Genomic DNA, 22,264 nt, shown 5'->3' on the forward strand with positions numbered 1-22,264 from the left:
CGCTTCACAAGTGGTAAGCAGGTCTGCAGGTGTCTATCTTTCTCTCCTCCTGTCTTCCCCTCCTCTCTCCATTTCTCTCTGTCCTATCCAACAACGACAACATCAGTAACAACAACAATAACTACAACAAAAAAACAAGGGCAACAAAAGGGAATAAATAAATATTTAACAGAACAATTATAAATGGGAAAGGCCCTGGTACCATGGGGGGGCTTTTTGGGGTAATTACATGATAAGAACTTTCTGACAATCGTGTGGAGAGTGAAAACAGGGATAGAGAAGACAAGAGCTCAAAGAGGGCTCCTACTGCAATAGTCCAAGGGAGATAAGACTTAAACTTGGATAAGAAGGATTAAATGAGGGCTGAGGAGACAGCATAATGGTATTACAAATAAATCTGCCTGAGGCTCCAAGGTCCCAGGTTCAATCCCCAGCACCATCATAATTATTTATTTACTGGATAGAGTCAACCAGAAATCGAGAGAAGGGGGAGACAGAGGAGAGAGAGAGATACTTGCAGCTTTGCTTCATCACTCATGAAGCTTTCCCCTGCAGGTGGGGACTAGGGGCTCAAACCTGGGTCCTTGCATTCAACCAGGTGCACCACCACCTGGCCCCCCTCCCAACACCAACGTAAGCTAGAGCTGAGCAGAGCTCTACTCTCTTTCCCTTTATTATCTCTCATTAAAATAAATTAAATGTTTTAAAAATTTTTTAAAAAAAAGATTAAATGATAACAGAGACAAGTAGGCAGCCTTTGGTAATGGATCAACATGGGAGACAGTTATTGAAAGAGAAATAAATTTCTCAATGCAAAAAGATGTGACACTTGCACAAGACACAATAGAATAGCAAAGACTACACTGACCATTGTTTTGGAGCAACAAGTTCATGAGCACCTCTCCCCGTCTTTTATCTATACAGTAGGCTTGAAAAAGATTTTGACTAAGATTGAACTGTGAATAAAAATTGAAACAATTCCTAGGTGTGTTTAGTATAATTACTATTAAAAAGGAAAACAATAAATTTGTCTTTGAAACAAGGGGGAAAAACCAAAAAAGGGACAAAAACAACCAAACCAAAAAAAAAACAAAAAAACAAAACTGAGCCTAAGAGTATTTAAACCAAGACTAACCAATCCCCTAGTAGTAAATAGTTTTCCATGGGTTATTCTGACTATAACTATGTCAGTTTCCCTAAAGTAACAAAAGTTAGCATTAGGCCCAAAAAATCAGCCTAAACAAGGAGTCGGGCAGTAGTACAGTGAGTTAAGCACAGATGGTGCAAAGTGCAAGGACTGGCGTAAGGATCCCAGTTCAAGCCCCCAGCTCCCCACCTGTAGGGGAATCACTTCACAAGTGGTGAAGCAGGTCCGCAGGTGTCTTTCTCTCCCCCTCTCTGTCTTCCCCTCCTCTCTCCATTTCTCTGTCCTATCCAACAACGACGACAGCAATAACAACAAATACAAGTAAAAAAAAAGGACAATAAATAAATTAAAAAGGGCAATAAATGAATTTTTTTTTTAATTAGCCTAAACAGATATATACAGAGTACACAAATTATAATGGTTCAGAGACTGATTAGGGGAAAAAGGACATGTAATCAAACAGATGACACAATCAAAAGATTATCTTCAGATCCCCACATCTTTTTCATGGAGCTTAACTTAAATGAGAATTTAACTAGGGGTCAGAGTACTTTCTTACCTGTATTTCATTCCAAATGTTTCCATAATGTATGCAATAACAAAGGCAGCACTGAAGAATGAGGAAAAATTTTAGAAAAAAATAAAAAACACAGTTCATCAGTTAAATGTTAGAAAAAAAAAAGTACTTCTAACTTCATACCTTCTGGAGATCCCCGCATTTCCATGGACAAGAACTTTCCCTGAAAAACAAGAAACAGTTAGTTTAATATAAAAAACACCCAATTCAGTAGCCAGGACATTTTGAAATCATGCATATCACCATACTCTTCTTAAACATTTTTTAATACATTTTTATTAATTTATTATTGGATAGAGTCAGACAGAAATTGAGAGGGGAAAGAGATACATATAGAGAGATAAACAGACATCTGAAGCCCTGCTTCACTCATGAAGCCTTGCCCCTGCAGATAGGGACCAGGGACTTGAACCTGGGTCCTTGTGCACTGCAGTGTGTGCGCTTAACCAGGTGCGCCACCGTCTGGCCCCCCCAAACATTTTGTATATATACACATACCAAATGGAATTTTACTACGTTTCATGTATTTAAAATTTTTAATTAACTAATAATCTAAGAATAAACATTAAGTAAAGGAAATATTATTACCTCCAGCTTGTAAGCTCCCATCAATAAATTCTTTAGTCTGAAGGTAAAAGACAGTATGTTAAAATAACACATGGATCAACATAAGTATAAATAGATTAATATATACTGAAAATAATTTCCTAGGCAGGGGAGATAGCATAATGGCTATGCAGAAAAGGTTTTCATGCCTGAGGGTGTTGGGTGGTAGCGCAGTGGGTTAAGCACACATGGCGCAAAATGCAAGAACCGGAATAAGGATCCCAGTTCGAACCTCTGGCTCACCACCTGCAATGGAGTCACTTCACAAGTGGTGAAGCAGGTCTGAAGGTGTCTTTCTCTCCCTCTCTCTGTCTTCCCCTCCTTTCTCCATTTCTCTCTGTCTTATCCAACAACAACATCAATAACAACAACAATAATAACTACAATAATAAAACAACAAGGGCAACAAAAGGGAATAAATAAATATAAAATAAAATAAAAAAGAGGGAGAAAGACCGGCAACACAGTTTCACCACTTGCAAAGCTTTCTCCCTACATTGAGGACCAGGGACTCGAACCTGGGTCCTTGCGCATTGAGACGTGTGCTCAACCAGGTGCCCACCACTGGCCCCCTAAATTTTCTTTAAAATAGAATTCTACAGTAGCTGATGGGTAACTCCATGGCAAAACATAGGATTTGCATGTCTAGGTTCCCAAATTCAATCCCTGGTACCAAGTTTAACAGAGTGATGTTCTGATTCTTTGTCCCACCCTGCCCTTCATAAATAATCTTTAAAAACATATACATACAGGGAGTCAGGCGGTAGTGCAGCAGGTTAAGCGCAAGTGGTGCAAAGCACAAGGACCGGCCTAAGGATCCCGGTTGGAGTCCCTGGCTTCCCACCTGCAGGGGAATCGCTTCACAGGTGGTCAAGCAGGACTGCAGGTGTCTATCTTTCTCTCTCCCTCTCTGTCTTCCCCTCCTCTCTCTTTCTCTCTGTCCTATCCAACAACGACGACATCAAGAACAACAATAATATATATATTTTTTAAAAAAACATATACATACAGTTGGCTTTGTATATTAACTGTCTTTTCAGCCACCAGGTTCCAGATGCTAGCAGGATGCCGACCAGACTTCCCTGGACAGGCAACCCCACCAATGTGTCCTGGAGCTCCACTTCCCAGAGCCCCAGAGCCCCACCCTACTAGAGAAAGAGAGAGAGACAGGCTGGGAGTATGGATCGACCTATCAATGCCCATGTTCAGTGGGGAAGCAATTATAGAAGCCAGACCTTCCACCTTCTGCATCCCACAATGACTTTGGGTCCATACTCCCAGAGGGTTAAAGAATAGGAAAGCTATCAGGGGAGGGGATGGGATATGGAGTTCTGGTGGTGGGAATTGTACCCCTCTTATCCTATGGTTTTGCCAATGTTTCCTTTTTATAAATAAATTTAAAAAAACATATACCTACAGGACAGTCCAGTGGTGTACATAGTTGAACCATGTGCAAGGACCCAGGCTTAAGTTCCCAGTCCCTACCTGCAGGACGGAAAGCTTCACAAACAGGGAAGCAGTATTGCATGTGTCTCTCTTTCTCTCTTCTTCTCTGATTCCCCCTTCCCTGTCAATTTCTCTCTATCTATCAAATGAAAGAAAAAAAGAATGGACAAGAGTGGTGGATTCATCATGCAGGCTCTGAACCCCATCAATAACCCTGATGGTAAAAAGGAAAAGAAAGCAAAAAGAAAAATATATATGTACATATAATTCTACAATTTTTTAAAACAATAAAGTAATTATACCTCATTATTATTAAGTATCAGAACCTCAAATAAGAGGGATGAATAATAAAGAAATTTTAAATTATTATTAAATATTGATACTTACCATTGGGAAAAAACGTATTATATTCTCAACTGGATTATCTGCAATATCCAAGACTAAGTATCTGAAAATACAATACTTTGTGATAAGCACATTTTTAATAAAACAGAATGTACATAGATTTAACTTAGAAAATTTCTTGACTCATGATAACCAATCCTATAAATCAACATTCCTTCAATAAAGCAATACAGATATTGAGGGTGGGGGATTTAGCAACCATGCAAAGAACAATTTTCAAAATACCATATTATTAACTAGATAATAAAAAGTGTCTGTATTCTTGTTAGTCTTCTATTTCTATCAACTTGCCCAAGACTAGAAGATTGTTCTGAGTAGTCTTATAACCCTTCTCAACCCACTAAAAGAACAATTCAAATGAAACTTAAATCTAAAAGAAAAGAAACTACTGTGGTCCAGGTGGTGGTGCAGTGGATCTCATGCTTGAGAGCTCAAGCATGAGATCCTGCCTGAGTTCAATCCCTGAGAGCACATGTACCAGAGTGATGTCTGGTTCTTTCTCTTCTATCTATCTCATGAATAAATTAAATTAAAATAAATAAATAAACAAACTAATAAAAAGAAACTATTTAAAACAAGGCCATCATAGTGGTCTGGGAGGTGGCGCAGTGGTTAAGGAACTAGACTCTCAAGCATGAGGTCTTGTGTGCAATCCCGAGGGGCACATATACCAGAGTGGTGTCTGGCTCTTTCTCTCCTCCTACCTTTCTCATTAATAAAATAAATAAAATCTATTTTTAAAAAAGGCCATCATAAATATGCTAAGTAAGTTTATTTTGTGAAAAACTTTCATGCCTAACTCATCCAAAACCACCTGTTAACACACTATGCATAGGAAATTAAGTGATGAAGTGATGCATTTTTTGGTTTGTTTGCTTTTTTTTTTTTCTTTATCTTTTTTTCTTTACCAGAGCACTGCTCAGCCCTGGCTCTCAGGCAGTCTTGTAATAACCATTATGCTATTTCCCCCACCATCAAAATTGCTTTTAAAACTCCAGTACATATTGGGGAATTAATGTTTTACATTCAATAGTAAAGCCCTCTTTTTAAAAAATAAATAAATACAATAAAACTCCAGTACTACTTAGTAAAACCAGGGTTTGTCACAGAGAAAGATCAGGAAACAATTACAAGCAATGTAAAAACCACAAGGATTCTGACAAGACTGTTTCCGAAGTTGATCTAGGCAAAGTAAATATATTACATTAAGCACTGATTCATGGATAAAAAATTCAAATTAAGGGAGTCTGGTGGTAGCACAGCGGGTTAAGCACACATGGCGCGAAGCGCAAGGACTGGCATAAGGATCCCAGTTCGAGCCCCCAGCTCCCCACCTGCAGGGGAGTCCTTTCACAGTGGGTAAAGCAGGTCTGCAGGTGTCTGTTGTTTTCACCGGGCTGGCTTCATGGGCGGGTAACAGACGACCAGGGACTCATGGCTGGGCTGTAGACAGTATCTCTTCATTCATGCAGGACGCAGCACAATCTAAGCCGAGCTAAGCTAAACTAAAAACTACAAAAATCTTGTCCTTATAAATATAAGTTGCCAGTAGGGTGGGAACAGGATGCCACACAGAGAGGGTGGAGAGAAAAGTGACTGGTGAAAATCAGGGTATGACAAGGAGAGGGGGCGGAGCAGGCAAGAATTCTACCACTAAACCACCAATGCCCTGGAGGGAGGGTGGTGCTTGTTAACAGAGGTTATGTAAATAGAATACAGTGTTATGTAAATAGAATAGTGTTAAGCAGGGGGGATTAAACCAAAAGAAACAGAAGAGGTTTTTAGAAGCATACCAACAGGTGTCTTTCTCTCCCTGTCTTCCCCTCCTCTCTCCATTTCTCTCTGTCCTATCCAACAACAATAACTACAACAACAAAAAAAAAAGACAACAAAAGGGAATAAATAAATAAATAATATTTTTTAAAAACTCAAATTAAAATATTTTACTGTGAGCCCAAATGTTGACACACGTGGTAGAGTACATGTGACAAGGACCAAGGTTCAAGTCCCAGTCCTCACATGCAGGGGGAAAGTAAAGCAGTGACGGAGGTGTCTGTCTCTCTTTCTTCCTCATCTCTCTTGATTTCTCTAATGAATAAATAAAATATTTTTTAAAATCTTTTGAACGTCAAATACAATTATTCAAATTATAAATCTGTAAGTTAGTATTCTAAGAAGAAAGAATTCTTCCAGAAGAATAAAGAACCTGCACCAGGGGCAGAGGGTAGATAGCACAATGGTTATGCGAACAGACTCTCATGCTTGAGGCTCCAAAGTCCCAGGTTCAGTCCCCTGCACCACCATAAACCAGAGCTGAACAGTGCTCTGGTTAAAAAAAAAAGGGGGGGGGGGGAGCCGGGCTGTAGCACAGTGGGTTAAGCACAGATAGCCTTCTTCTTCTACCATTTGCCCTTCTTCCATAGCCAGTCAGCACAAGGACCCGCATAAGGATCCCGGTTTAAGACCCCAGCTCCCCACCTGCAGGGGAGTCACTTCACAGGTAGTAAAGCAGGTCGGCAAGTGTCTTTCTCTCCCCCTCTGTCTTCCCCTCTTCTCTCCATTTCTCTCTGTCCTATCCAACAACAACGGCATCGATAACAACAACAATAATAACTACAACAATAAAACAACAAGGACAACAAAAGGAAATAAATATTTTTTAAAAGGGGAGGGAGCCAACAAGGGCAACAAAAGGGAATAAATAAATAAAATAAATATTTTTAAAAAGGGGGGGGAGGACCAGGTGGTGGTTCACCTGGTTGAGCACACCTGCTCAAGAACCCAGGTTGAGTCCCCGGTCCCAACATACAGAGGGAAAGCTTTGTAAGTGGTGAAGCAGGGCTGCAGGTGTCTCTCTCTTTTCCCTACTTTCTCAATCTCTGGCTGTCTCTATCCAATAAATTAAAAAAACAGATTAATATTTTTTTTAAAAAAAAGAACCTGCACCAGGCGCATTTTGGTATTAAAAATGAAAAATTTAAACAAATTAAAAATATATACTGTGGCATTTAAAAAATATGACAGTTAAATTTCCTTTAAATAAGTCTATATGTATATACATGACACAATATGCATGTAAATTGAGAATTTTTTAAATGGAATAGGCCAAGATATTAACTAAAGTTAATTTGGTTATGAATGACCGAATATTTTGTATCTTAAAAAGTCCTTTTAGATAGCAACAAAAACAACAAAATATCTAGGAGTAAACCTAACCAAAGAAGTGAAAGACTTGTATACTGAAAATTATGAGTCACTACTCAAGGAAATTGAAAAAGACACAAAGAAGTGGGAAGATATTCCATGTTCATGGGTTGGTAGAATTAACATAATCAAAATGAATATACTAACCAGAGCCATCTACAAATTTAATGCTATCCCCATCAAGATCCCAAGCACATTTTTTAGGAGAAAAGAACAAATGCTACAAATGTTTATCTGGAACCAGAAAAGACCTAGAATTGCCAAAACAATCTTGAGAAAAAAAGAATAGAACCGGAGGCATCACACTCCCAGATCTCAAACTGTATTATAAGGCCATTGTCATCAAAACTGCTTGGTACTGGAACATGAATAGACACACTGACCAGTGGAATAGAATTGAGAGCCCAGAAGTAAGCCCCCACACCTATGGACATCTAATCTTTGACAAAGGAGCTCAGACTATTAAATGGGGAAAGCAGTGTCTCTTCAACAAATGGTGTTGGAAACAATGGGTTGAAACATGCAGAAGAATGAAACTGAACCACTGTATTTCACCAAATACAAAAGTAAATTCCAAGTGGATCAAGGACTTGGATGTTAGACCACAAACTATCAGATACTTAGAGGAAAATATTGGCAGAACTCTTTTCTGCATAAATTTTAAAGACATCTTCAATGAAACGAATCCAATTACAAAGAAGACTAAGGCAAGTATAAACCTATGGGACTACATCATATTAAAAAGCTTCTTCACAGCAAAAGAAACCACTACCCAAACCAAGAGACCCCTCACAGAATGGGAGATCTTTACATGCCATACATCAAACAAGAGTTTAATAACCAACATATATAAAGAGCTTACCAGACTCAACAACAAGACAACAAATAACCCCATCCAAAAATGGGGGGAGGACATGGACAGAATATTCACCACAGAAGAGATCCAAAAGGCCGAGAAACACATGAAAAAATGCTCCAAATCTCTGATTGTCAGAGAAATGCAAATCAAGACAACAATGAGATATCACTTCACTCCTGTGAGAATGTCATACATCAGAAAAGGTAACAGCAGCAAATGCTGGAGAGGGTGTGGGGTCAAAGGAACCCTCCTACACTGCTGGTGGGAATGTCAATTGGTCCAGCCTCTGTGGAGAACTGTCTGGAGAACTCTCAGAAGGCTAGAAATGGACTATACCCTATGACCCTGCAATTCTTCTCCTGGGGATATATCCTAAGGAACCCAACACATCCATCCAAAAAGATCTGTGTACACATATGTTCTTGGCAGCACAATTTGTAATAGCCAAAACCTGGAAGCAACCCAGGTGTCCAACAACAGATGAGTGGCTGAGCAAGTTGTGGTCTAAGTACACAATGGAATACTACTCAGCTGTAAAAAATGGTGACTTCACTGTTTTCAGCCGATCTTGGATGGACCTTGAAAAAATCATGTTGAGTGAAATAAGTCAGAAACAGAAGGATGAATATGGGATGATCTCACTCTCAGGCAGAAGTTGAAAAACAAGATCAGATTAGAAAACACAAGTAGAACCTGAAATGGAATTGGCGTATCACACCAAAGTAAAAGACTCTGGGGTGGGTGTGTGGGTGGTTAGAATACAGGTCCAGGAAGGATTCAGAGAACCTAGTGGGGGTTGTATTGTTATATGGGAAACTGGGGAATGTTATGCATGTACAAACTATTGTATTTACTGTTGAATGTAAAACATTAATTCCCGAATTTAAAAAAAAGTGAAATAATTAATTAATTTTTTAAAAAGTCCTTTTATGGAGTCAGGCGGCAGCGCAGCGAGTTAAGCACATGTGGCGCGAAGCAGCCTAAGGATCAGCATAAGGGTCCTGGCTCAAGGCCTCCCCCCCACCTGCAGGGGAGTCACTTCACAAGCGGTGAAGCATGTCTGCAGGTGTCTTTCTCTCCCCCTTTCTGTCTTCCCCTCCATTCTCCATTTCTCTCATCAATAACAACAGCAATAATAACTACAACAACAATAAAAAACAAGGACAACGAAAGGGAAAATAAATAAAATATTTTTTAAAAGGATTAAAAAAAAAGAAGTATTTCTTGGGGCCAGGTGGTGGCACACCTAGTTAAGTGCACACACTACAGTGAGCAAAGGCCCCGTGTTCAAGCCCCTGATCCCCAGCTGCAGGGGGAAAGCTTCATGAATGGTAAAGCAGAGCTGCAGGTATCTCTGTCTCTCTCTCTCTCTTTATCTTCCCCTCCCCTCTCAATTTCTCTGTCTATCCAATAATAAAACTAAATAAATAAAAAGAAGAAGAAAAAAAAAGGAATATTTTCCTCTCTTTTTGCCACTTGGAGCTGGGTTTCTGCACAAGGATTTTACTGCTCCCAGCAGCCACTTTCTTTTACTTCTTTTTCCATAGAAGATGAGAGACAGAGAGATGGAGTGACATTTGCAGCACTAGTGAAGCTTCCCTTGCAGGTGGAGATAGGAGTTTGAACCTGAGTCTTCACATATGCTAGTGTGTGCACTCTACCAGGTGTACCATCATCTGGCCCCAGAATATTGAATTTATTTTAGCATATGTTCTTTCTGGTTTTTCAATTAAAAATATATACACATGGCAAAAATTCTAATAATATAAAATATTTGCATTGAAAACCATAGGTCTTGAGGCCTAAGGTGAAAGCATAATGGTTATTCAAAGGAAGTCTGCCAGGAGTACAGGAGTAGTGGATTCATAGGCACTGAGTGTAGCAAAAATCCTGGAGGCAAAAAAAAAATCTCTGGGCTGGGTGGTGGCAGACCTGGTTGAGTGCACATGTTATAATGTGGAAGGACCCAGGTTCAAGGACCCCAGTCTGTCCTTACCTGCAGAGGCAAAGCTTTGCAAGCAGTGAAGCAACGTTACAACGTCTCTCTCCCTCTCCATCATCCCCTTCCCTCTTGATTTCTGGCTATCTCTATCCAATAAATAAATAAAGATAATTTAATTTTTTTAATTAAATACACTTCTAAGGGTCTGGGTGGTTTTACATCTGGTTAAGTGCACATGTAACAATGCCCAAGGACCCAGGTTTGAGACTCCTGTCCCCACCTCCCCACCTGCAGGGGGAAAGCTTTGCAAATGGTGAAGCAGTGCTGCAGGTGTCTGTCTCTCTCCCTCTGTATCACCCCCTTCCCTCTCTATTTCTGACTGTCTCTATCCAATAAATACATATAATGAAAAATACATTTATTGTGTTTAGAGTCTAGAAATTTTCTGTACGTACACTATATGATTAATAATTGTGTGTGTTTGATACATTAAGAATACAAATGGATGAGCAGCAGCAGATCTGTTTCTCTCCCCTCCCCTCCCGTCCTCTCCTATCCTCTACTGGATCAACTAGGAATATCAAAGGAGACCACCTGGGACTGAAACAAGACAGGACTAGAATGACTTCAGGAACCCACCAAATCACCGGTGAGTGCAAACATGTGTGGCTGGTGGACAGAGAGGAGCCTAGGGAGAGACTAAGTGGCTGGTAACAGTCTGGCAGTTTATCAGAGACACCACCTCCAGTCTGCTCCACCAACAAGGGGACTCCCCAGAGACTCACCAAGTGCAACGCTGAGTCTCCATTGCTACTGTCCTCAGAATCTAGAGCAGCGGCAGGGAAGGACACCAGGGGACAGATCTAACCAGGAAATTCAGGAGAAGACCTATACCTTGGTGGCATAGCAGTGGGGCTGTGAAAGTCTCTTTGCATAACCTCTGGATTATCTCTGCCACACCCTGCCTTATCTCTTGGTCAGGGGTCAGTGATTAAGCTAAGAAGCCTACTTATAGTTTAAAAGCCCTCAGGCTCCCATAGCCTACAGGGAAGAAAAAGCACAAAAGAGGTGTTTAAGCCACTGAGCTCCAAATCAGGGATTAAAATACTACTGAAACAACTGTTAACTTCCACCACTGTGAACTCATTAATTACCTTACTTAGACTCAAGTCAATCCAGACAATAGTGATCAGTAATTTGAAAAGTACTAAGCGAGGGAACTCATAACATAATATATAAAATGGTTAAAACAACAAGAAGAAATATTGGAGAAACGAACCAGGACAAAAGTCCAGCTAAAAGCCCCCCAAAGGGTGAAGCACAAAATAATGAGGTCAACATCCAAAAACTAGGATAAGGAAATAATCACAGGAGTGAGTAAAGAGTTTGAAAGAATTGTAATCAGAAATACAGGTACAACAAATGAGACTATGGAAGAAAACACTAATTATCTCAAGGTTATTAGAAGGCTGAAAGCTGAAATAGATGAGCTAAGAACACAACTAGCTGAACAAGCTAAAACTGTATCAGAACAGGGTAACAAAATAGATGAACTCCAGAAAACAGTAGAGGAGAGAGAGAATAGAATCAATAAGGCTGAAGACAGAATTAGCAAGATCTAGGACGATTTAGAGACAACTAAAAAAGAAGTAAGAGATCCTGAACTGGAATTGGCATATTGCACCAAAGTAAAAGACTCTGGGGTGGGTGGGTGGGGAGAATGCAGATCCAAGAAGGATGACAGAGGACCTAGTGGGGGTTGTATCATTATATGGAAAACTGGGAAATGTTATACATGTACAAACTATTGTATTTACTGTGGAATATAAAACATTAATTCCCCATTACAGAAATTAAAAAAAAATAAAATAAAAATACAAATGATTCTGCATCTTGTTTTCACTTAATGAATCTTAGAGATTATTCCATATCAAAACAAACACAGAGGTTTGGGAAGTAGCGCAACAGGTGAAGCACACATGGCACAAAGTATAAAAACCAGTTCAAGGATCCCAGTTTGAGCCCCTAGCTCCCCACCTGCAGGGGGGCCACTTTACAGGCAGTGAAGCAGGTCTGCAGGTGTCTATTTTTCTCGCTGTAAAAAATGATGACTTCACCATTTTCAGCCGATCTTGGATGGACCTTGAAAAAATCATGTTGAGTGAAATAAGTCAGAAACTGAAGGATGAATATGGGATGATCTCACTCTCAGGCCGAAGTTGAAAAACAAGACTAGAAAAGAAAACACAAGTCGAACCTGAAATGGAATTGGAGTATTACACCAAAGTAAAAGACTCTGGGGTGGGTGGGTGGATGGGGAGAATACAGGTCCATGAAAGATGATGAATGACATAGTGGGGGTTGTATTGTTAAATGGGAATCTGGGGAATGTTATGCATGTACAAACTATTGTATTTACTGTTGAATGTAAAACATTAATTCCCCAATAAAAAAATAAATAAAAAAGAAATATTTCTTTCTTTCTTATGTCATATTTTATGGTATATTCACCAAAATATATATGTAGGTGTCTTAGTTAATGGACAATTCAGGCTGCTTTCATTTTTATAAATACTAAAGCAGAATATTAATCTGGAGGCTATCATGTTAGTACAAATATCTCTAGAGTGGGGGGAGGGTAGATAGCATAGTGGTTATGCAAAGAGATTGTCATGCCTGAGGCTCTGAAGTCCCAGGTTCAATCCCCGCACCACCATAAGCCAGAGCTGAGCAGTGCTCTGGTGTTTCTTTGTGCCTTTCTCTCCCTGCATCTCTCTCATAAATAAAATACTTTAAAAACAAAACAAGTAGTCCAAGAGGTGGCGCAGTGGATAAAGCATCAGACTTTCAAGCATGAGGGCCTGAGTTCAATCCCCAGCAGCACATGTAGCAGAGTAATGTCTGGCTCTTTCTCTTTCCTCCTATGTTTCTCATTAATAAATAAATAAAATCTTTAAAAAAAAAAGTACCTCTAGAATAATAATCAAAGAAAAGTTAATAACAGAACGCAGGGGTAGATAACATAATGATTATGGAGAGAGACTCTCTCGTGTCTGATGCTCCCAAGTGCCAGGTTCAATCTCCTGCACCACCATAAGCCAGAGCTGATCAATGCTCTGGTAAATGGATAAGAAAGAAAGAGGGAGTCGGACGATAGCCCAGTGGGTTAAGCACACGTGGCGCAAAGCGCAAGGACCAGATTGAGGACCCTGGTTTGAGCCCCCAGGTCCCCACCTGCAGGGGAATCGCTTCACAGGTGGTGAAACAGGTCTGCAGGTGTCTTTCTCTCCCCCTCTCTATCTTCCCCTCCTCTCTCCATTTCTCTCTGTCCTATCCAACAACAACAACAACAATAATAACTACAATAATAAAACAACAAGAGCAACAAAAGGGAATAAATATTTTTTAAAAAGAAAAAGAAAAGGAGAGAATGAAAGATAGATTAGTAATAGTTACTTTGTAGGAGAAAAGGAAAGATATTTCACTACACAATATTTTGTACTCTTTAACCTTTGTGTCATATATAATTCTCCTTTTAAATTGTTTTAAAATTTGTCATTGTCAGGGCTTTGCCTCCCTGACCAACTTTTTCAGGCAGGAAGAGAAAGAAAAGACACTACTGGTACAAGTCCAAGAAGGATTCACAGGACCTAGTGGGGGTTGTATTGTTATATGGGAAACTGGGGAATGTTATGCATGTACAAACTATTGTACTTACTGTTGAACGTAAAACATTAATTCCCCAATTAAAAAAAAAAATCAGCAACCCCATAAAAAAAAAAAAAGACACTACTGCACCAATTTTTTCTTTAGTTTATAGTATACAAAATACGTGAACCTGGGAAATGCATAGATGGTTAGTTATCATATTTGATCCTGCTTTAGCTTTTTAAAATAAAGCTAAATATGAAAATCAGTGAGATGTTCAGCTGTACTCATTACAAAATAAAAAAGGCAAAATAAAGCTGTGACATACCAATTTTGCTCACTCCAGAAGATTGAAATATTAAAAAATAATCATGTCTTAGAGAGATACCAATGATATCAGTCCCATACACTTTGTATTTGGGATAAAAACTGATAAAACTCACTGAAGAGGGGGGCTAGGCGATGGCACATCTGTCTGAGTGCACATGCTACAATGCTCAAGGACCTGGATTTAAGCCTCCAGTCCCCATCTGCAAGGGGAAAGCTTCACAAGTATTGAAGTAGGGCAACTCTATCAATCCCCCTCTTCCTCTCAATGTTTGGCTGTCTCTAGCCAATAAATAAATAAAGATAATTAAAAAAATTAGAAAGCAACTTCCAACATTTATTAAAAATTTGAATGCCTGTCTCTTTGTTCTACCAATCCCATTTCTATCAATGTATTATACTGATATACTCACAATATGTATATGAGTTACTTTCTATATATTATATCAGTAACAGTCTAAATGTCCTATAATCAGAGATGAATAGAAGATATTTCACTTAAACAATGGATAACTATGGGGCTAGGGAGACAGCCTAGTGGTTACACAAGTGACTTGTAAGTCTGAGGTTTTGAGCTCTCAGGTTCAATCCCCAGCACCAGTGTAAGTCAGAGCTGCGCAGTATTCTGGTAAAATAAACCAACAGAGAGTGGAGTTGACTGAGGCGGAGCTACGAGCAGCAGATCGCTTTCTCTCCTCTCCTCTCCTCTCCTCTCCTCTCCTCTCCTCTCCTCTCCTCTCCTCTCCTCTCCTCTCCTCTCCTCTCCTCTCCTCTCCTCTCCTCTCCTCTCCTCTCCCGGATCAACTAGGAATACCAAAGGAGACCACCTGGACCGAAACAAGACAGGACTAGAATGACCACAGGAACCCAGTAAATCACCCGTGACTACAAACACGCGTGGCTGATGACAGAGAGGAGAGAGGAGCTTAAGGAGAGATTAAGTGGCTGCTAACAGTTCAACAGTTTATCAGAGGAGACACCACCTCCAGTCTGCTCCACCAACAAGGGGACAGCTGAAGGGAGGAAAGGACTCCCCAGAGACTCACCAAGTGCAACGCTGAGTCTCCATTGCTACTACCCTCAGAATCTGGAACAGCAACAGGAAGGGACACCAAGGGACAGAGATCTAACCGGGAAACTCAGGAGAAGACCTATACCTCAGTGACATAGCTGAGGGGCTGTGAAAGTCTCTTTGCATAACCACTAGATTATCTATGCCACACCCTGCTTTATCTCTTGGTCAGGAGTCAGTGATTAAGCTAAGAAGCCTATTGATAGTTTAAAAGCCCTCAGGTTCCCATAGCCTAAAGGAAAGAAAAAAAAAAAGAGGCTTTTACACCACTGAGCTCCAACTCAGGGACTGAAAAAACTGTTAACATATATAAAATGGTTAAAACAACAAGAAAAAATATTGGAGACTCGAACCAAGACAAGAGTCCAGCTAAAAGTCCCCCAGAGGGTGAAGCACAAAATAACGAGTTCAACATCCAAACATTAGCTAAGGAAATAATAACAGCAGTGAGTAAAGAATTTGAAAAAATTGTAATCAGAAATGCAGGAACAACAAATGAGAATATGGAAGAAAATTCTAATTGTCTCACGGTTATTAGAGAGCTGAAAGCTGAAATCGCTGAGCTAAGAAGGCAACTAGCTGAACAAGCTAAAACAGTATCAGAGGAGGGCAAAAAAATAGATGAACTCCAGAAAGCAGTAGAGGGCAGAGAGAATAGAATCTATGAGGCTGAAAACAGAATTAGCAAGATTGAGGAAGAATTAGAGACAACTAAAAGAAGTAAGAGATCTCAAAAAGAGATTAAGAGATGCTGAAAACAACAACAGAGTCCTATGGGATGACTTCAAAAGAAACAATATATGCATTATTGGCTTACCAGAAGAAGAAAGAGAAGGAGAGGAAGAAAGCATTCTCCAGGCCATAATAGCTGAAAATTTCTCTAGTCTAGACAACACCAAAGACATAAAGATTCAAGAAGCCCAGAGGGTCCCAAACAGAATTAACCTAGACCTAAAGACACCAAGAAATGTCATACTTAGATTGGAAAGGAATAAGGATAAAGAAAGGATCCTCAAGGCTGTAAGAGAAAAACAAAGAGTCACCTACTAAGGAAAACCCATAAGATTAGCAGCAGACTTCTCCATACAAACACTACAGGCCAGAAGAGAATGGCAAGATATCTATCGAGTGCTCAATGAGAAAGGCTTTCAGCCAAGAATACTATATCCTGCTAGACTGTCATTCAGACTAGATGGAGGCATCAAAACGTTCTCAGACAAGCAACAGTTGAAGGAAGCAACCATCACCAAGCCTGCCCTGAAAGAAGTTCTGAAAGGTCTCCTATAAACAACCAGACCACCACAAATAGGACATATATCAAAACACTCTAAAACTCTACAAGAATGGCGTTAAAATATCTTCAAACTTTGATATCAATAAATGTCAATGGCCTGAATTCACCTATTAAAAGACACAGAGTAGGAAGATAGATCAGAAAACACAACCCAACAATATGTTGTCTACAGGAAACTCACCTAACTCAACAAGACAAACATAGACTTAAAGTGAAAGGATGGAAAACTATCATACAAGCCAATGGCCCACAAAAAAGGGCAGGAACAGCTATTCTCATATCTGACATGATAGACTTTAAAATAGATAAGATTAAAAAAGATAGGAATGGACACTACTTAATGCTCAGAGGATCAGTCAATCAAGAGGACTTAACAATTATTAATATCTATGCACCCAATGAGAAGCCATCTAAATACATCAAACTTCTACTGAAAGACCTACAGCAATATATTAACAGTAATACAATCATAGTAGAGGACTTAACACCCCACTCTCTCAACTTGACAGATCATCCAGGAAGAAAATCAGTAAAGAAATAAGGGAGCTAAATGAAGAGATAGATAAACTAGAACTATTGGACATTTTCAGAGTCATTCATCCCAAGAAACTGGAATACACATTTTACTCAAATCCACATGGATCATTCTCAAGGATAGACCATATGTTAGGCCACAAAGACAGCATCAGCCTATTCAAGAGCACTGAAATCATCCCAAGCATCTTCTCAGACCACAGTGGAATTAAACTAACACTTAACAATCAACAAAAGATTAGTAACAGTGCCAAAATGTGGAAGCTCAACAGTACACTTCTTAACAACTTCTGGGTCAAAGAGGAAATCAAGGAAGAAATCAAAATGTTTCGAGAGTTCAATGAAAATGAAGACACAAGCTATCAAAATATTTGGGACACAGCTAAAGCAGTCCTAAGAGGGAAGTTCATAGCTATACAAGCACACATTAGGAAACAAGAAAAAGCACAAATGAACAGCCTGATTGCACATCTTAAAGACCTAGAAGAAGAACAACAAAGGAACCCTAAAGCAACCAGAAGGACAGAAATCACTAAAGTTAGGGCAGAAATAAGTAACATTGAGAATAGGAAAACCATACAAAAGATCAATGAAAGTAAATGTTGGTTCTTCGAAAGAGTAAACAAAATCGACAAACCTTTAGCCAGACTCACAAAACAAAAAAGGGAGAAGACCCAAATAAATCAGATAGTAAATGAAAGAGGAGATATCACAACAGACACCGCAGAAATTCAACATATCATGCGAGGCTTCTATGAACAACTATATGCCACCAAGCTAGAGAACCTGGAAGAAATGGATGATTTCCTAGACACCTACCAACTTTCAAAACTAAGTAAAGAGGAAGTGGATAACATGAACAGGCCCATCACAGCTAATGAAATTGAAACAGTAATCAAAAATCTTCCCAAAAATAAAAGTCCTGGACCAGATGGTTTTACAAATGAATTCTACAAAACTTTCAAAGAAGAACTAATACCTCTACTTTTAAAAGTCTTCCAGAAGATGGAAGACACTGGAATACTCCCTGCCAGCCTCTATGAAGCCACCATCACCCTGATACCCTAAGCAGACAGGGACACAGCCAAAAAAGAAAACTACAGACCAATATCTCTGATGAACATAGATGCGAAAATATTGAACAAAATTCTAGCCAACCGGAATACAGCAGTATATCAAAAAGATTGTTCATCATGACCAAGTGGGGTTTATCCCAGGCATGCAAGGTTGGTTTAATATACGTAAATCAATCAATGTGATCCACCACATCAACAAAAGCAAGACCAAAAACCACATGGTCATATCAACAGATGCAGAGAAAGCCTTTGACAAAATACAACATCCCTTTATGATCAAAACACTACAAAAAATGGGAATAGATGGAAAATTCCTGAAGATAGTGGAGTCTATATATAGCATACCTACAGCCAACATCATACTCAATGGTGAAAAACTGGAAGCATTTCCCCTCAGATCAGGTACTAGACAGGGCTGCCCACTACCACCATTACTATTCAACATAGTGTTGGAAGTTCTTGCCATAGCAATCAGGCAGGAGCAAGGAATTAAAGGAATACAGATTGGAAGAGAAGAAGTCAAACTCTCCTTATTTGCAAATGACATGACAGTATACATGGAAAAACCTAAGGAATCCAGCAAGAAGCTTTTGGAAATCATCAGGCAATACAGTAAGGTGTCAGGCTACAAAATTAACATTCAAAAGTCAGTGGCATTCCTCTATGCAAACACTAAGTTAGAAGAAAGTGAAATCCAGAAATCAGTTCATTTTTCTATAGCAACTAAAACAATAAAATATCTAGGAGTAAACCTAACCAAAGAAGTGAAAGACTTGTATACTGAAAATTATGAGTCACTACTCAAGGAAATTGAAAAAGACAGAAAGAAGTGGAAAGATATTCCATGTTCATGGGTTGGAAGAATTAACGTCATGAAAATGAATATACTACCCAGAGCCATCTACAAATTTAATGCTATCCCCATCAAGATCCCAAGCACATTTTTTAGGAGAATAGAACCAATGCTACAAATGTTTATCTGGAACCAGAAAAGACCTAGAATTGCCAAAACAATCTTGAGAAAAAAGAATAGAACCGGAGGCATCACACTCCCAGATCTCAAACTGTATTATAGGGCCAATGTCATCAAAACTGCTTGGTACTGGAACATGAACAGACACACTGACCAGTGGAATAGAATTGAGAGCCCAGTATTGAGGCCCCACACGTATGGACATCTAATCTTTGACAAAGGGGCCCAGACTATTACATGGGGAAACCAGAGTCTCTTCAACAAATGGTGTCGGAAACAATGGGTTGAAACATGCAGAAGAATGAAACTGAATCACTGTATTTCACCGAATACAAAAGTAAATTCCAAGTGGATCAAGGACTTGGATGTTAGACCACAAACTATCAGATACTTAGAGGAAAATATTGGCAGAACTTTTTTCTGCATAAATTTTAAAGACATTTTCAATGAAACGAATCCAATTACAAAGAAGACTAAGGCATGTATAAACCTATGGGACTACATCAAATTAAAAAGCTTCTTCACAGCAAAAGAAACCACTACCCAAACCAAGAGGCCCCTCACCGAATGGGAGAAGATCTTTACATGCCATACATCAGATAAGAGTTTAATAACCAACATATATAAAGAGCTTGCCAGACTCAACAACAAGACAACAAATAACCCCATCCAAAAATGGGGGGAGGACATGGACAGAATATTCACCACAGAAGAGATCCAAAAGGCCGAGAAACACATGAAAAAATGCTCCAAATCTCTGATTGTCAGAGAAATGCAAATCAAGACAACAATGAGATATCACTTCACTCCTGTGAGAATGTCATACATCAGAAACGGTAACAGCAGCAAATGCTGGAGAGGGTGTGGGGTCAAAGGAACCCTCCTGCACTGCTGGTGGGAATGTCAATTGGTCCAACCTCTGTGGAGAACAGTCTGGAGAACTCTCAGAAGGCTAGAAATGGACCTACCCTATGACCCTGCAATTCTTCTCCTGGGGATATATCCTAAGGAACCCAACACATCCATCCAAAAAGATCTGTGTACACATATGTTCTTGGCAGCACAATTTGTAATAGCCAAAACCTGGAAGCAACCCAGGTGTCCAACAACAGATGAGTGGCTGAGCAAGTTGTGGTATGTATACACAATGGAATACTACTCAGCTGTAAAAAATGGTGACTTCACTGTTTTCAGCCGATCTTGGATGGACCTTGAAAAAATCATGTTGAGTGAAATAAGTCAGAAACTGAAGGATGAATATGGGATGATCTCACTCTCAGGCAGAAGTTGAAAAACAAGATTAGAAAAGAAAACACAAGTCGAACCTGAAATGGAATTGGAATATTACACCAAAGTAAAAGACTCTGGGGTGGGTGGGTGGGTGGGGAGAATACAGGTCCATGAAAAATGATGAATGAAATAGTGGGGGTTGTATTGCTAAATGGGAATCTGGGGAATGTTATGCATGTAAAAAAAAAAAAAAAAAAGAAGTAGAAACGCAAAGCAGAAATTGACTGAGTTTGGAAAAAAAAAAAATGATGAATGACATAGTGGGGGTTGTATTGTTAAATGGGAATCTGGGGAATGTTATGCATGTACAAACTATTGTATTTACTGTTAAATGTAAAGCATTAATTCCCCAATAAAGAAATAAATTATTTTAAAAAAATAAAAAATAAAAAAAAATAAACCAACAGAGTAGAAAAGAAAACAAACAACAATGGATAACTATGAATTTAAATTTTTTTTATTATCTTTATTTATTGGATAGAGACAGCCAGAATTTGAGAGGGAAGGGGAAGATAGACAGAGAGACAAAGAGACACCTGCAGCCCTGCTTCACCACTTATGAAGCTCCCCTCTGCAGGTGGGGACCGAGGACTCTATCCTGGATCCTTGTGCACTGTAAATGTGTGTGCTTAACCAGGTGCGCCACCACCTGGCCCCAACAACTATAATTTTAAAAGAATATAATTGTATAATGTAAAATGATCTCCAAAAATATATAAAAAGTCAGTATAAAAAATAAAATGTTATCTGGGGTGGGGAAGACAGCATAATAGTTATGCAATCAGACTCTGATGCCTGATGTTCTGAAGTCCTAGTTTTTTGTTTGTTTGTTTGTTTTTTAATATTTATTTATTAATGAGAAAGGAGAGAAAGAAAGAACCAAGCATCACTCTGGTACATGAGCTGCCATGGACGGGACTCAGGACCTCATGCTTGAGAGTCCAATACTCCCAGGCCACAAATCCTAAATTTAATCCTCCACACCACAAGCCAGAGCTGAGCAGTGCTCTGGTTTAAAAAAAAGGGCGGGGGGGAGTCGGGCAGTAGCGCAGCAAGCACATGTGATGCAAAGGATCCCAGTTCGAGCCCCCGGCTCCCCACCTGCAGGGGAGTCACTTCTCAGGTGGTGAAGCAGGTCTGCAGGTGTCTATCTTTCTCTCCCCTCTCCATTTCTCTCTGTCCTATCTAAGGACGACGATATCAATAACAACAATAACTACAACAATAAAAAACAAGGGCAACAAAAGGGAAAAAATAAATAAATATTAATTTTTTTAAAGCTGTAGAAAAATGCTTGTTTATTTAGCTAAACTCTGGAATGATATCCCAAAATAAGCAATAATGGCTGCCTGTAGGGAGAGAAATCAAGTGGGAAATAGAAATAGTTACGTCTACTTTTCAGGATTTTCAGCATCCAGAATTCTGCATTGTGTGCATAAATAACCATTTTAAAGAAGAAAAATGTATGACCCATCTTTATAAATTAAATATGTACAGAAGACTACAAAATACACTGGAAATAAAAATATGATTACTATTAACATTTTTATAATTTTTTTCTATTAGAAATAAAAATTCTTACCTAAATAATTGTTGAAAGTTTGGTTTAATAAAGTTAGCTTCAATATTTTGTCTTATACATATTATATGGGTTATTCCTTGTTTCTGTAACATAGGTAACTATAAAAAAAAAAGAGATGGGGAGAAAAATAGTTTAACTACAAAAGACCTTATTCTTATAGATGTTTAAAAAATACACAGAACCATTGTCATAATTAATATATATCTGAGCCTGACATATAAGGAATTAAAGCTAGTTTGATAATAATGTACATAAAGTGATCATCAAGATATTTCAATGATT

General features: G+C 39.0%; 1 protein-coding gene across 3 annotated transcripts in view; it reads right to left on the minus strand.

The window, feature by feature from the left end:
• STYX (serine/threonine/tyrosine interacting protein) overlaps window positions 1-22,264 on the minus strand; it is a 61,481-nt gene that overhangs the window by 20,132 nt on the left and 19,085 nt on the right. For all 3 annotated transcript variants that reach the window (XM_060174952.1, XM_007535520.3, XM_060174953.1), the window contains 5 exons: window positions 21,983-22,080; window positions 4,164-4,224; window positions 2,313-2,349; window positions 1,848-1,887; window positions 1,707-1,757 (listed from right to left, as the gene is read on the minus strand). In XM_060174952.1, coding sequence (XP_060030935.1) covers window positions 1,707-1,757; window positions 1,848-1,887; window positions 2,313-2,349; window positions 4,164-4,224; window positions 21,983-22,080 — 287 coding nt within the window. The remainder of the gene's footprint in view (window positions 1-1,706; window positions 1,758-1,847; window positions 1,888-2,312; window positions 2,350-4,163; window positions 4,225-21,982; window positions 22,081-22,264) is intronic.

Source organism: Erinaceus europaeus, chromosome 16 (assembly GCF_950295315.1).
Source record: "Erinaceus europaeus chromosome 16, mEriEur2.1, whole genome shotgun sequence".
Taxonomy (NCBI): Eukaryota; Metazoa; Chordata; class Mammalia; order Eulipotyphla; family Erinaceidae; genus Erinaceus; species Erinaceus europaeus.